Source organism: Ambystoma mexicanum, chromosome 3q (assembly GCF_040938575.1).
Source record: "Ambystoma mexicanum isolate Mex_15411 chromosome 3q, UKY_AmexF1_1, whole genome shotgun sequence".
Lineage (NCBI taxonomy): Eukaryota > Metazoa > Chordata > Amphibia > Caudata > Ambystomatidae > Ambystoma > Ambystoma mexicanum.
Window position 1 is genome coordinate 1216351291 of NC_090926.1, and position 15558 is coordinate 1216366848.

At 47.0% G+C, this 15558-nt stretch overlaps 1 protein-coding gene across 2 annotated transcripts in view; it reads left to right on the forward strand.

Moving 5' to 3' along the window:
* The window catches only part of LOC138447765 (intercellular adhesion molecule 1-like), a 218496-nt gene that overhangs the window by 12766 nt on the left and 190172 nt on the right, over window positions 1-15558 (forward strand). Inside the window, exon 2 of one of the 2 annotated variants that reach the window (XM_069604100.1) lies at window positions 6044-6121. The exons of the other annotated variant lie outside the window; for it this stretch is intronic. Coding sequence (XP_069460201.1) covers window positions 6112-6121 — 10 coding nt within the window. The 5' untranslated portion in view covers window positions 6044-6111. The remainder of the gene's footprint in view (window positions 1-6043; window positions 6122-15558) is intronic. 2 annotated transcript variants of the gene reach the window in all.

The following is a 15558-nucleotide window of genomic DNA, read 5'->3' on the forward strand; positions in this document are numbered from 1 at the left end:
TCTCAGACAACGGCACCTGATGGTACGCAGACAACAGATCAATAATAGAGAACAGTTTAGGCTCTCCTAGGGTGGACAGAATTTCTGAAATATTAGGCAATGGATGTCTCTCCACCACAATGTTCCTGTTCAGACTGCGCAAGTCTACACACAACCTCAATTTGCCATTGGCCTTGGTAACTAACACGATAGGGGACAACCATTCCGTGGCTACTACTGGTTCAATAACCCCCTTTTCCATCAGACTGTCAAGTTCTTCCTTGAGTTGTGCCCTCATCTTCAAAGGAACTTGACGAACCTTATGCACTACAGGTTGAGCATTATTTCTCAATTTAATGTGATGCTCAAAATCTTTAAGTTTGCCAAGGCCCTCCGTAAACACCTCAGGAAATTCCTTGGTCCAGCAATCTTCCACCTCAGCAATAGATACTGGAACAGGTGCACTGGCTTGCACTATTATTCCCAATTTCTTCTGTTCCTCCCAACCCAGTAAAGAGGCTCCCTTCTCCGCCACAAGAAACATGGCTTGACAGATTCTTCCTTTGTAGCACACTTCTGAAGAGAATTGGCCGACAATGTTTATATCAGAGTTGGCATATCCACATACTCTAATACTGGTGGGAAGAATAACGGCATCATCCTTCTTGAGAACATTTCTTAAAGTGTCTCTGGATATGATGGACCACGGTGAGCAAGAGTCTACCTTCATTGAGAGTTCAACACCATCAATGCTGAATATGTCGACGGGGCCTTTGGCATCAGTGGATACTTCCGATACTTGAAACACATGTTTAGGGGTCATCTCCTGAATGGCAGAAGTTTGATGAACATAGAATCCTGTCTTACTGTCAAACTCCTCAATATTCTCCATTTTGGGTTCCACACAGTTGATTGACTTACTTCTGCAAACATTTGCAAAATGACCCCTGCCTTTACACTTGAAGCAGTCCGCATTCTTGGCCGGACATGAGGGATAACTCATTCCATGTCTGAGGCTGCCACAACGAGAGCACATACCCTTTACGTTCCAGGCCCCTCTCTTCATTGTGGTGTAATTAGTTCTCTTCTTTTGATCCACCACACATACAGAGGATTGATCGGCATTTGATTTGTCAATCTTAAGTTCCTTCACATACTCAGAGGTTTGTTCAATGCTTCTCGCCATCTCAATCGCCTCATGAAGAACCATGTCTTTTGCCAGCAGATTCTCTTGAATTCTAGGATTGTTTGTGCATCTGACTAGCTGGTCTCTGATGAGTGAATCTGTTAATTGCTCAAACTCACACGTATAACTTAATGATCTGAGACAGGCAACATATGATTCAACAGATTCAGATTTCTCTTGGACTCTCTGAAAGAACTTGTGCCTCTCAAAACTGACATTCTTTTTCGGCTCAAAGTGGTCTCGAATTTGCTTGAGGGCAAATGAGTATTCATCCATGTCACCATCTCCCAGGTCGCGATTCCTTGGGAGTCCATCATAAATCCTGCGCCCCTCGGTGCCTAGATTATGAAGAAGTAGAGCTTTCTTTCGTGCGGCAGGAAATCTGTCTCCACCCATGGCCACCAAATAATTCTCAAATATATCTTTCCACCGATCCCATGGGATGACAGGGCGGCCTAGCTCGCTGACAAACGGAAGAGGAGGTGGTATAGAGGTCATGTTTGTACCAGAAACAGCAACACTGTATTCCCAACAGAAAACAGGGAGTTGAACTGTGTAATTACTTTGCAACTGCTGTGGTTCCCTTGATTAGCAGTGAAATTTATATATATATATATATATATATATAAACACAGTTATATGCTGGTGAATGGGCACCCAAATCACAGTTCGGCACTTGTAACTCTTTCTTCTTATTTTTTTTTTTTTTATTTTTTGGCTCACGTTACGCTGATAAGCCGTAACGCCCGCACAGCTGATTTCTCAGTGTGCGCATGCGCATAGACGGCACTCGTCCTCCACTTGCGCGGGCCGACACGGCGCTGCTCTTCGCTCGCGAGCTCTCACTCTGCTCGCGAGCCTCAGCGCTGCTCTCCGCTCGCGAGCTCTTACTCTGCTCGTGAGCCTCGGCGCTGCTCTCCGCTCGCGAGCTCTTACTCTGCTCGCGAGCCTTCTTCCTGCTCGAGCGGGGGCTCGCGCCCTGGTCCAGACGGCGCCTGTTCCCCGCTCGCGATCGGGAGCGCACACGGCTCTCCCCCACAGGCACCTCTCCCCCAAACAGGCTCCACACATACGCCTGACCTGCTCCAGATGTCACGTCTCTCCAGCCTCGTTTCTCTCGTTTCCCTTAGCGGCACAAACTTCACACGCCTGCTGTCACGGCCGCAGGGAAGAAACACAGATCCAGCAACTGAACACTCTGGGATCGTCTCACCACAGGTTGAAGTGATCCTCGTCGCCAATGTTAAGTTATGGGGCAGCCACAGTTCTTGATTAAGTATTTATTGTTAAAGTATAAAGAACTCAAAAGACAGCAGGCGTCCTCCAGAGAGGCTGGCTCCAACTGCCCTCCCATTACAAAACATAACAATGAACATTCTAAATAGAACTAAACACACATGAACTCCATATGGAATGATGTTACATCATAAAGAGAATACATAATATGATGTTACGTTACAGTAAAACTTTGCTCATTAATAAGACCAATCTCAACAGAGATGTTTGGAAGAACCACAATACATACATAACCCAGCTTCACGACGTCGTCTTCTCTCTTCCTGGGTTAACGGTCCTCGCATGGATCCAATCTGCATTGGCTCTTCCGTAGAATGCGTGTTCCTAGGTGATGGTGATTGGGAAGGCGGTGTGGATGCTTGAGGAACGCTGCGACCTCTTCTTCTTTCCTGACGACGTTCTAGTATCCGATACTCAATCTGTAAAGACAATGTTACCAAATCCTGAAAGGAAGCCGGCCTGGCCACTCTGGCTAGTTCATCCTTAATCTCATCCTGGAGACCCCGGCGGAAAATGGTCTGTTTTGCTGATTCCGGCCAGTCGGACTTAGCTGCCAGCCTCATAAAACGGGATATGTAAGTCTGTAGGTCTGTGGTTCCCTGCCGTACATCTAGTATTGCTTCCAGAGAGGTGTACAGCACTTCTGGTCGGTCGAATCGCGCCTTAAGCGATTCCACAAAGTGGTCAAAGTTGTTTAAGGAGGGATCATTCCCAGTGACCAAGGGAGTGGCCCAGGATAGAGCATTTCCCATAAGATTGGCGATGATAAATCCAACTCTGGATCGAGCGGTGTCATAGGCATAAGGTCTGAAAGTGAAATGGACCTGGCAGGCGTCAAGGAAGTCCTTCAGACCTCCAGGATGTCCGTCGTATTTACCGAAGGACAAAGCCATGGGTGGTAAGTCCCCCTGGTCCTCGCGGCACAGCACCACCTGCTGCCTCAAGCCGATATTCTCATTTCGTAAAGCCTGTACTTCAACCGTAAGGTTCTGCATGGCAGCCGCCATTTCTTGATACTGTTCCAGGGATGCCATGGGTATCTTTTGGTGTTGTATTCTGTCAAACTCCTGTGTACCCTCCCAATCCTCCTCACCTGATTCCACTGCAGTAAGGTCCTCGGATACAGTACCAGATGGTTTGCTCTTCTTTTTCTTGTCGAAATATGGCTTTTCTTTAGGCTTGTGGTCCTTCCGTTCGTGTAAATAGGGTCTGGCTCCCCCAGAGGCCACCTTGGCAGAGCTGGAACCTGCCTTAGGGGGACCCCGGGGAGCCAGCCCCAAAGCAGGGGAAAAAGCCAAGTGGCGGAAAAAACCCTGATGTCCAAGAGTCTTGATTGGAGTTAAACGTTCCGGAGTGCAGAGTAGAAACAATGGAGATCTTGGAAAAGAAACGTGGCAGCAGGAAGTATCAGCAGCTATCCCTAGGAACGGAAGCAATAGCCTCCAAGATGAAACAGGATAAACACAGAGAGTTTAAAGCAGGTGAGTGGTGCTGTAAGGAATAACTAACACCAAAACCAATAATGCGGAGGTCCGCGTAAGGATCCCTGGCGCACGAGTGCTCCAGGCAAAGAGAGCGGAGCGGAGCACCGCTGAAAGAATGAGACGAACAGCAGGAAACGAAGGTAAGAAATGAGCGGTGAATGATGCCGAAATAGTACTAGAAGTGAACACAAGACAGCGGAAGAAACCCGGTCCCAACACTGGAAGCGGAAAGTAGGAATACCGGCAGACGCCGTAAGAAAGTAACGTGGGAAAATGTATGGAAAGAAAGAAAGAAACAAACCTTAGTAGGGAGGCTGGATAAGAGATACACACAGAAAAACAAGGAGGAAAGTCAGGGCGAAAATGACAGGTAAGAGGACTAAAGTCTAGTTCGCACAGAGCGTTGTGCCAAGAACAACAGATACAACGCAATTAGCGAGGGGGCGGGGTCTGGTAATATACCAGACGCCGCCATATTGGATGAGGACTAGAGCGGGTGGAGCGCTAATGTCAATGCCTCCAGCGCTCCCACAGCTTCCACCCGTAGTTCCTGACACCTTTTGAATGAAGTTCGCGAAGAAGTGTGAAAATAATGGAGATAAAACTGGTGACGTCACATGAAGTTGGGGTGACCAGAAGACATATAAATGAAGTAAGAATATAGACCCTATAGACCCTGATGGCGAAGTAATGAAGTATGTAACATTTCACCTCTGAAATGAAGATTGCATGTGCGGAGAGGCTCTGAAGAAAATGCAAAACCATTTTACAATTGTACAGATGCAGTAATGCAAGTAGATGAAATAATCATAAGGCTGGCTACATAATGAATAGATTGTGGCGATGCGCCAATGTATGTACATAGGAATATATAGAATCTGGATGTTCCACAAACGCCCTTTAGCAAACTTGAAGAATTGGAAGTGTGGTGCAGCAGAATAATAGCTGACGGCGAAGGAAAATCAGAAAGCTCGCCTGGCCCAGTGTCAAGAGTCAGGGCCACTGAGAGACTTGCCATGTACTCAAAAAGATACAAAAAACGTGAGAAGCAAGCTCACCTCCTGTTTGAGGTGTAATGAAAACAATTGAGGGTGCCAAGATTCGTTCATTTAATGGTATTAAAATATGTAAAAAAGAGCTCGAAAATGTGGTCTCCAGTTACATTGTCGGATGAAAATATACTTTGGGTCAAGCTGCACTGAGACCGGAAGATAAGACCATGCTTCACTCCCTTTTATTCTCAGGCGCAGTGAACCTTTGCAACGCCGAGTTCAAAGCTATTCATTGAATGGCAGACCGCAAGAGTGATGATGGATGTTGGGCTAATTGGGTGGGGACGAATGACCAGGCCAAACCCCCCATCACCTGGAGTCCCAGTTGCGTGCTGCTAGCGAGTGGAATATTCCAGAAGGGTACAAGTGTGCCAACCAATTATGGAGGGCCACGTATTAAGGAGTCCCATAGTTTGATAAGCCAATAGCATGTCATATATTTTCATGACAAGGAAGATGAGTTGCACTTGGGATGGGCTTAGTTGCCCACCTTACCTTAGAGATCCAATCACGTTCCTGTAGCCCATAGAAAGTATATGAAGATGTTCCCTGTTAACCAACCACAACCCCCCGTAGGTTTTTCTCATTTGCCATGCACTATGATGCCAAAGATGACAAGTTTTTACTATAAATGTATTTTTTCATGTAACACGTTGAGTTCTGGAGTAAGTCTGTACGGTGTCCGTTGATGCCTTTTGTACTCCCTGTTTCAAAGTCTTGTTATTAAAACAGCTTAACTTTTGCCAACTTCTTGAGTCGGTCTGATTATTGATGTTTGAGTAAGGTCTACATCCCGGTCCATCTCAGATACTGTTACCTTGTCTTAAAGGACCCGTTGTCCGGGTTGACTTGGTAGCAGAGGATGGGTCAGGCCCATCAACCGATAAAGCTCTTAGATATTGCGGAATATTGGGCGTCCTCCGATATCTAGCTGGAAGAACGCGAGGTTTCCTGTGGAGAGCAGTCGAACATAGACAAACTTGCAAGTAAAGAACATACAGGTGGGACGGGTCCATCTTTCACAAAATCCCTCCTGGTTTCCACAGGTGCTGAGAAGACCGAAGACGGAAGTGACTGGTTGGAGGAGGAGATGATCCTGAGTGTCAAGCGCTGAATGGTGAATGGTGAGTTGATTGAATGATGTGGAAAACAGAAATGACTGAACAGGGGTTTGTGATGATAGTGAAGAGTAACAGGGGTTGATTGAGTAAATATCAATATATGATATGATATGATATGATATGATATGGATATTTATAACGTGCCTATACACAAGTATTTCAAGGCGCCAAATTTATATGTGACAAGGAGCGTCAAGACGAAGAGCATCTGAGATAAACCACAGTGTCCTACACTTAAGTGGCTAGAAGGAGTTGTCTTAAAACCCAAGTGGGTAAAACTAGGTTCCATATCGATAGATCTATAAGAGGGAACGACTCACACTCCTACTTCATATAAGTTTATTCCAGCTTCTTAGTTACAGTTACACATTGAAGACTTATAGGACATTAGCTAAGACAACACCGGCTCCCATCACCCAGGAAGGCCAGCTGTAACTGCCACCACTCAGAACTCTCACTCATAACAATCCACCATTCACTTGTCAACACTCCATGTGACATCACTAGCCGCATCACATCAGACTGGCACTACACAACACACCTCCCTCCTTCTAAAACACACGTACATGTGACATACTACCCGCCGTCGATTTCCGGATGGTAAGCAGAGGAAAATCGTGCATCAGTACCCAATAATTTAGTGAGCGCATGCCAGAAACGGGACGTGAATTGTGAACCTCTGTCAGAAACCAAGACTGTAGGGAGCCCAAACAAACAAAAAATGGACTTGAAAAACAGATTTGCCAATGTAGTTGCAGAGGGTATACCAGAACAAGGAAAAAAGCGAGCCATCTTTGTGTAGGCGTCTACTACTACCCATACTGTATCATAACCCTGTGAACGAGGGAGATCAGTCACAAAATCCATTGTAAGGGTATGCCAGGGTATGGGGGGAATCGGCAAGGGCTGTAAAAGACCCAAAGGACGGCCTCTACGGGACTTACACTGGGCACACACTGAGCAGGTGTTGACATAATTCTCAACGTCACGCCGCATCGAAGGCCACCAGCACCAGCGTTTAAGTAGATCCAGAGTACGCTGTTGTCCTGGGTGGCCATGGATGGCAGCATCATGAGACCATTCCATAGCTAGGTTTCGAGTGTCACTAGAGGGTAGGAACAACTTGTTGAGAACAAAAGGTAGACCATCGTGATAAACGGGATCCCATTCTTCTAACTGTTGTGGATGTTGGGAAACCCATGTGCGTATAGCTGACAACAGAGGAGGCGAAGGAGTGCATAAGCATACTACATGCCCGTGGTCAAGCACCATTTCAGGGAAGACCGGAAGTGACACCCCTCCAGGGGAGCGGGATAGAGCGTCTGCTTTACCATGAGACAGACCAGGACAGTGTTTTACAACAAAGTCATAGGCTGCGAAGAATAAGTGCCAACGCACCTGACGAATGTTGACACACTTGAGAGATGCGAGATCCTGCAAATTCCTATGATCAGTGAAAACTGTGACTTGGTGTTTGGCCCCCATCAAATGGTGTCGCCATACCTGAAATGCATCTTTAATCGCCAGGAGTTCCTTTTCGGTAACTGTATAATGGGACTCAGTAGATGTAAATTTGCGTGAATGATAAGCTACAGGGTGTAAATGACCAGAGGTTGGGCAAGGATGTGGCAATACCGCTCCCAATGCAAAGGATGAAGCGTCTGCCTCGACAACAAATGGCAACTTCGGATCTGGGTGTTGTAGGACCGGGGCTGAGGTAAATGCAGATTTCAAAGACTCGAAAGCGGCTTGATGTTCGGGGGTCCAGATAAATGGGACACGTGGACTGGTCAATTTAGTTAATGGTGCCACTATAGTAGAAAAACCAGGGATGAACCGTCTATAAAAATTGGCAAAGCCCAGGAAAGACTGTAAAGACTTCAAGCTTAACGGGACCGGCCATTCCAAAACAGCTCGTACTTTAGACTGATTCATAGTCAACCCACCTAGTGAAATATGAAAACCCAGAAATTCTACTTCTTTGGTATGAAACTGGCATTTCTCAGGCTTGGCAAATAGCGCATTCTTGTGCAAACGGGATAGGACTTCTTGAACTTGAAGAATGTGTTTGTCTAAAGAGGAGGAAAAGATCAGAATGTCGTCCAAATAGACCACCACATAATTGTCCAGAATGTCCCCAAAGACCTCATTCATAAAGCGCTGCAAGGTGGCAGGGGCGTTGCACAAACCGAAGGGCATTACTAGGTATTCAAATAAACCCTGTCGGGTGCAAAACGCCGTCTTCCACTCACGCCCTTTGCGGACACGTATCAAATTGTATGCTCCCCGAAGATCTAATTTGGTGTAGATGGAGGCGTGTGTTAGTCTATCCAAAAGTGGAGAGATGAGAGGTATGGGGTATCTATCTTTGATAGTTATGGTGTTCAAACATCTGTAGTCTACACAGCAGCAAAGATCCCCCTCTTTCTTTGGAACGAAGAAGATAGGGCATGCAGCAGGCGAGGAGGAGGGCCGAATGTGGCCTAAACGTAACGCCTCCTGCAAGTATTCTTTCAAGGCTTTTTCCTCTACTGGTGATAAGGAATAGATTAGGCCCTTGGGGATCTGAGCGCCACGGACCAGATCTATGGGGCAATCGTAGGGTCTGTGTGGAGGTAAACTCTCTGCGGTGCCCTTGTCAAAGACTGACAAAAACTCGTGATAAACTGGAGGTATGTTGGAAAAGACAACACCAACCATGTGCAAAGTGGAAGAGTGATGTTCATCAGTCGCGGATAGGGTCAGATGTGCTACTGCACCCAATGCTGCAGCAGGTGTATCGATTACCTCCTCTCTCTCGATAAGACAAAAATGTTGACAGATTTTGGATTCAAAACATACCTGGCCAGTACCCCAATTGATTAGTGGATTATGTTTTTTTAACCAAGGGATGCCGAGAATGATACCAAACTGAGGGGTGGTTATGAGGTCAAAGGCAAGTGTTTCCCTATGTGTTTCCTGAATGACTACTTCCATTGGAGCAGTCTGTTGTCGAATAGGTCCAGAAGCAAGGGAAGTCCCGTCCACAGCCTGAACAGGCTCAGGAATCTCCTTGGTAACTAGTGGAAGGTTCAAGGCATAAGCCATTTGTATGTCAATAAAGCAGCCAGTGGCCCCGGAATCAATGATAATCTGAACAGGGTGCATTGTGTCAGGAGTCAGCTTTAATATGGCGTGGACTGTGACTGGTCTAATAGGCCCAAATGCCGGAGGAGAACAAGTGGGGGACTGTGGAGAACTCGTCCTGGCCCCCATATTCAGGGACGAGCACTCGGAAAACCCTGATTCTTTTGCTTTGGACGGCGTGGACAAGTCTTGACATAATGTCCATAAAGTCCGCAATAAAAGCAAGCATTGTCGGTTCTCCGCCTTTCTCGTTCCATCATAGTTATAGGGCTACGTATTCCACCCACTTGCATGGGTTCACTGGCTACATCAAGAGAGACCGACAACTGTGTACCTGAGAATCTGACTTCTACCTTGCGCTCGGTGCGTCGAGCGTCTAACTGGAGTGTTAGATCCACCAGATCAGAGTACTGAGTTGGAAGCGACGGCACCACTGACAAAGCGTCCTTAATGGAGCCACTTAGACCTCTGTAAAACACTACAGCCTTCTTACTTTCGGGCCAGGATGTTGCTGCCGCTAACTGATTGAATCGTGTTATGTATTCTATGAGGGTGCTTTTTCCCTGAGTGAGGTCTAGTAATTCCAAATCTCTGGATTGAGCTTTGTGTCTAGTGTCAAAAACCTTAGAAATTTCAGTCACTAGTAGATCAAAATCATAAAGGGCTGGATGATTGTTTTCAAGTAACGGGTTGGCCCATGCGGCGGCGACGCCAGATAAATAGGACAGCAAAAACGCAGCCTTGGCAGGTGCATCAGGGAACGCTGAGGGTCTACAAAGGAAATGTAATTTACATTGATTCAAAAATGTACGGAATTACCTGGGGTCTCCCTGGAATCTCTCAGGGGGTGCTAAAGGAAAAGGAGTGGGAGCAATTACTGGTGTGATGATGGAAGGGCTGGAAGGAGTGGCAGAAGGACCAGGGGTTGGCGGTGTGGAGTCACCAAATGTCATGATGCCTACCTCCAAGGAGCCAGGTCCAACCCAGCAACCCCAGAGGCAGGCATCATTTCCCCCAGGGGAGTGCCAGCGGGCCCAAGCTGGGGCCCTTTGGACGCAGTCCTGGCGCCTTAGGTGCCAGGCTCATGTTGGACCTCTGTCCTGGCGCCTTAGGCGCCAGGCTCATAAAGCTAGACATATGTTCAAGTGTTTTACTGTGCACTTACCTGATGCAGACCATGCTGCCACATCCAGGCCCTCTTGAGGCCTGAATGGAACTACTTTACCTGTGGGACTACTTTCCACCCGGGTGTGGTCGGGGAAGGATACATACCTGATCGGAGGAAGGATACACACTTGGAACTTCTTCCAAAGCTATTTAAACCACACCCGATCAGCAACTCACGCTTCGCGTTGTTCTGCTCCTCGCAGCTGGACGCTCACCGTGTCAGCTCCTGCATCTGGACTTCAGCCACGCCTGTCAGCATCCTGGGTCACCTGCAAAGGGAGACAAGAGACCTTACCAGCTAAATCTGCACCACGTAGACATCACACCGACGATCCTGAAAAGGAAGACATCATTTTTAAAAGCATTTCGTTACGATCGCTGCAGCGCTGCATTTCACTCACCTTTCCTGGGTGCCTCCATCTTCAGCAGCGATCATCCGGATGCACAGCCACTTCCCAGAGCCTAGAGAAAAAGACAAGAATAAGAGGTGAGAGAAGGAAGGAAATAAGACTTACCTGTTGGGTCATTCCCATTTCATTTCGGGTCTTGCCGCTTCCAGGCATTTTCCGGACCCCGGCCCCTATGGGGAAAAAAGACAAAGACATTGAATGAGCATATGCAAAGACAGTTCCCGAGCGCTCATCCAGAACTTACCTGCCATTTACTGGAACTGGAACTGCACGTTTCACTTCGGGTCGGCACCATATCTCCGGCATTCCGAACCCTGGCCCCTAAGGGGAAAAAAGACATAAGCATTAGCGCTTGCTGCAAAAAGACAATGAACATTATTATTAAGCTTGGACTTTTGAACTTGCAACAGAACTTTTACAGAGCCTTACCTGAATAGTCAAGCTTACCTGAACTCCCATCAATCCTCAATCCAGTGAAGTAACTGGGTTTCAACGCGCCCCTGCATCAGAAGCAGGATGGAGAGCTCATCCTTCCTGACCCTAAGGTGAGACTTCACGGGGAATCGTGGAAGGGTATCGTGGAGGGTTGGAAGAGAGTGGGAGGCTTGAGCATAACTCAGTCAGTAGGTAATACTCCCTTTTCACGCACAGGGGAATATTCCTGCGAGCCGGAGAAGCCAGAGTAGAGGGCCCTTCCTGTCCATCTTCAGAGTCCTGCGCTTCACCATTGAAGAAGCATCTGCACTCGAAGCCAGACCTGCGCCTCCGTGGGAATCAGGTGAGCGTTACAGAACGCGAAGCCTACCCACAATTTCCCACCTGGGCGCTATGGAGACTTCCGAGACTGACCAGCTGGCCCAGCTTTTGGGGGAATTACGGGCAGAGGTGCACTCAGCCTGCCAGGAGACTAACGCTCTCAAAAGAGAACTGATCTTGTCCAAGGAAAGAACAGATGACCTAGCCAAAAGGTTATTACAGGCCCAGGCAGGGCACACTCCTTTACCTAATTCCGGAGACATTTCCACATCAATGGGTTTGAGTAACCCGGTACAAATTAATCTACCTGGACACATGCCTTTGGCCCCGCCTGAACGTTTTGCGGGGGATCCCAAGAAATATGCCGTTTTTATGAACCAATGTCGTTTACACTTTCTATGCAGACCCGGAGCCTTCCCTAACGACCAGACCAAGGTAGCCTTTATATTATCTTACCTCAGTGGCAGTGCTGCCGATTGGTCTATTCCATTGGTAAATCAGGATGATCCCATTCTCCAGAATTTTCAGGGCTTCCAGGCCAGCATGGAAAGATTGTTCGCTCGACACTCTCAAGGACAGGTCCTTGATAACAAACTGCTATCCTTACGACAAGGTAATCAGGATCTTCTGTCCTACATAGCCACCTTTAACAGACTGGTTGTGGAAACTGGATGGCCAGAAAGCAAAAGGATCACATTGTTTCATCGAGGCCTGCGCGGAGAGCTTAAGGATGTTCTAGCTCAGATAGTAAACCCACCCCAGGTCTGCGCAGACTACATTGACTTGGTGGTTCAACTTGATCACAGACTTCAAAATAGAAAAGCAGATCGGTTCAAGTATGAAAACCAAGCACCGATCAAAACCCACGCTAACTCCAAGAGTACCGACGTATCTGAACCTATGCAAATCGGTGGTGTTAAAGGACCATTAACGCGGAAAGAACGAGAGAGAAGGCGGCAAATGCAACTTTGTCTGTATTGCGGGACTTCCGGTCACTTTCTTCGAAATTGTCCAGTTAAACCACTTAAGAAGGTGGTTGGAGCTACTGATAACGAATTAGTGACACCTGATTCGGGAAACGACCTAGCCCGGCAAGCGTAGGGGTCCGCTTGCCGAGCTTGAAAACTAACTCTTTGACCTCGCATTTTGTCATGCCAATGGTGCTCGTGGACCCAAAACAGCCTCAGCAGTTGCATGCTATAAAAGCATACATCGACAGTGGAGCTATTGGAAATTACATAGACCGTGAATTGGCTTCCAGGATTAAGCTTCCTCTCCGCCCGAAAGTAACCCAAGATGTCATTACTATAGTAGATGGAACCGAAATAGCCTCAGGGCCTGTAACGCATTCTACTGTTGAAGTGACACTGGTGGGTCAGGATGGACATCGGGAAGCAATCGTGTTTGATGTGATCAAGGCCCCACAATTTCAAGTAATTCTTGGAATTCCTTGGTTAGAAACACATAATCCCAGAATTGACTGGCGAGCAAAGAAGATAAGTTTTCCTGATTGTGAACCAACTTGTTATCCAAGAAATCCAGCTATGGGTCTAGCCTCAGCAACTTCCACCCCTGTACAGCTACCGTCAGAATACCAAGAATTCCAAGACGTTTTTCAGAAAGAACAGGCTAACACGTTACCTCCCCATCGGTCTTATGATTGCCAAATCGATCTGGTACCCAATGCTCAACTACCCTGTAGTAGGATTTATGCTCTTACGGAACCTGAGAACATGCATTTGCGTCAGTATTTAGATCAGTACCTAGCCAATGGTTTTATTCGCCCGTCCAAGTCTCCTGTCTCTTCAGCTCTGTTCTTCGTGCCAAAAAAAGAAGGCGACCTTAGAACGTGTATAGACTATCGCGCCCTAAATCAAATAACGATTAAGAATCGTTATCCTCTGCCCTTGATCCCTGAGCTTATCGACCAGGTGAAAGACGTTTGTGTGTACACCAAGTTAGATCTCCGAGGAGCTTATCACCTGGTGCGCATACAAGAAGGCGACAAATGGAAGACTGCATTCCGCACCAAATTTGGGCTTTTCGAATATCAGGTGATGCCCTTCGGTTTGTGCAATGCACCTGCCACCTTTCAGTACTTTATGAATGATGTTCTTCGGGAACTTATCGATGTCTGTGTCATTGTTTACATTGACAACATCCTGGTGTACTCTTCTTCAGAATCTGATCACAGAAAACATGTTAGGGCAGTTCTTGAGAAACTGCGCCAGCACAGACTATTTGCAAAACTCGAAAAATGCATTTTTCATACCACAGAAGTTGAGTTTCTCGGATTCATCCTGACACCTCAAGGAGTCCGAATGGACTCGCGAAAGGTGGACGCCATCCTCAAATGGCCATCTCCAAGCTCGGTGAAGGGAGTTCAGAGCATGCTCGGCTTTGCCAATTTCTATCGAAGATTCATCCCGGAATTTTCCCGAACAGTCCAACCCATCACTGCTCTCCTAAAGAAAAACAAACGCTTCGAATGGACTCTTGAGGCCGAACAAGCCTTCCAGGACCTGAAAACCAAATTCACCTCTGCACCTGTATTGAAGCACCCGCACCCAGATCTCCCGTACATAGTGGAAACCGATACATCCAGTTCGGCCATGGTAGCTGTCCTGTCGCAAAGAGACCCAAAAACTAACCAACTACACCCAGTGGCCTTTTGGTCCAGAAAATGTTCTCCTCCTGAAATCAACTACGTAATTACCGATAAAGAGTTACTGGCCATCAAATCTGCTTTCAAGGCTTGGCGTCACTACCTTCTCGGGGCAAGACACACCATCACCGTAATTACGGACCACAGAAACTTACAGTATTTAAAGACGGCCAAAGCTCAATCTTCACGACAACTCCGATGGGCTCTATTCTTTGCGGAATTTGATTTTGTAATTACCTATCGCCCTGGCTGCAAGAATGGAAAAGCGGACGCCTTATCCCGGATTGGCATGGAAGAACCTAATTCGAGCTTAGAACCTGTGCCCATCATACCTGAGCAAAGAATCTTAGGCTTAACTTCATTGCAAACTATTGAGGATATCCAAACCCAAGTAAAACAACTTCTAGACTCTTCAACCTTACTGGAATGGAGTCAAAAGGGTCCTCATTACACCATTAAGGATGACTTACCCTACTTCCAGGAGCGGTTGTTTCTGGCAAGTAAAGAATTGCAAGAACTTGTTATTGCCCATCATCATGAATCTTTAATGGAAGGACACCCTGGTATCGCTAAAACGGAGGAAAAAATCAAACGCCACTTCTGGTGGCCTTCTTGGAGAAAAGACATAAAGTCTTTTGTACTGTCTTGTGGAATTTGCGCCCAAAACAAGGCTCAAAAGAAAAGGCCAGCCGGCCTACTTCAACCCTTGGATATTCCACCGGCACCATGGCACACCCTGTCAATGGACTTTATAACAGATCTGCCTCCTTGTGCTGGTTACAACACAATCCTTGTAATTGTGGACCTATTCTCCAAAATGGCCCACTTTATCCCTTTAAAGGGTTTGCCTTCAGCTTCCACCTTGGCCAAGGAATTCCTGGAGAATATAGTTTGCATACATGGTTTCCCTTCCATATTAGTCTCGGATCGTGGAAGTCAATTTATCTCACATTTTTGGAAGAAGTGTTGCCAACTAGCACAAATAGATGTGCGGTTATCCACCAGCCACCATCCCCAGACCGACGGACAAACCGAGAGAACCAATCAGACTCTCGAGCAATATCTTCGGTGCATGTTACACCAATTCGAGTTAAATTGGAAAGACATCCTTTGGATCGCAGAATATGCATACAACAATTCAGTGCATTCTGGAACCGGACAAACCCCCTTTTATACTTTATATGGTCACCATCCTCGGACCTCTGACCTAGATCCACCTCTGACCCTGGAAATGCCCGCAGTAAATCATCTGCATTCCACAATAACCCGAGCCTTCAAAGAAGCTGCAACTCATTTACAGCAAGCCAAGAAAAGGT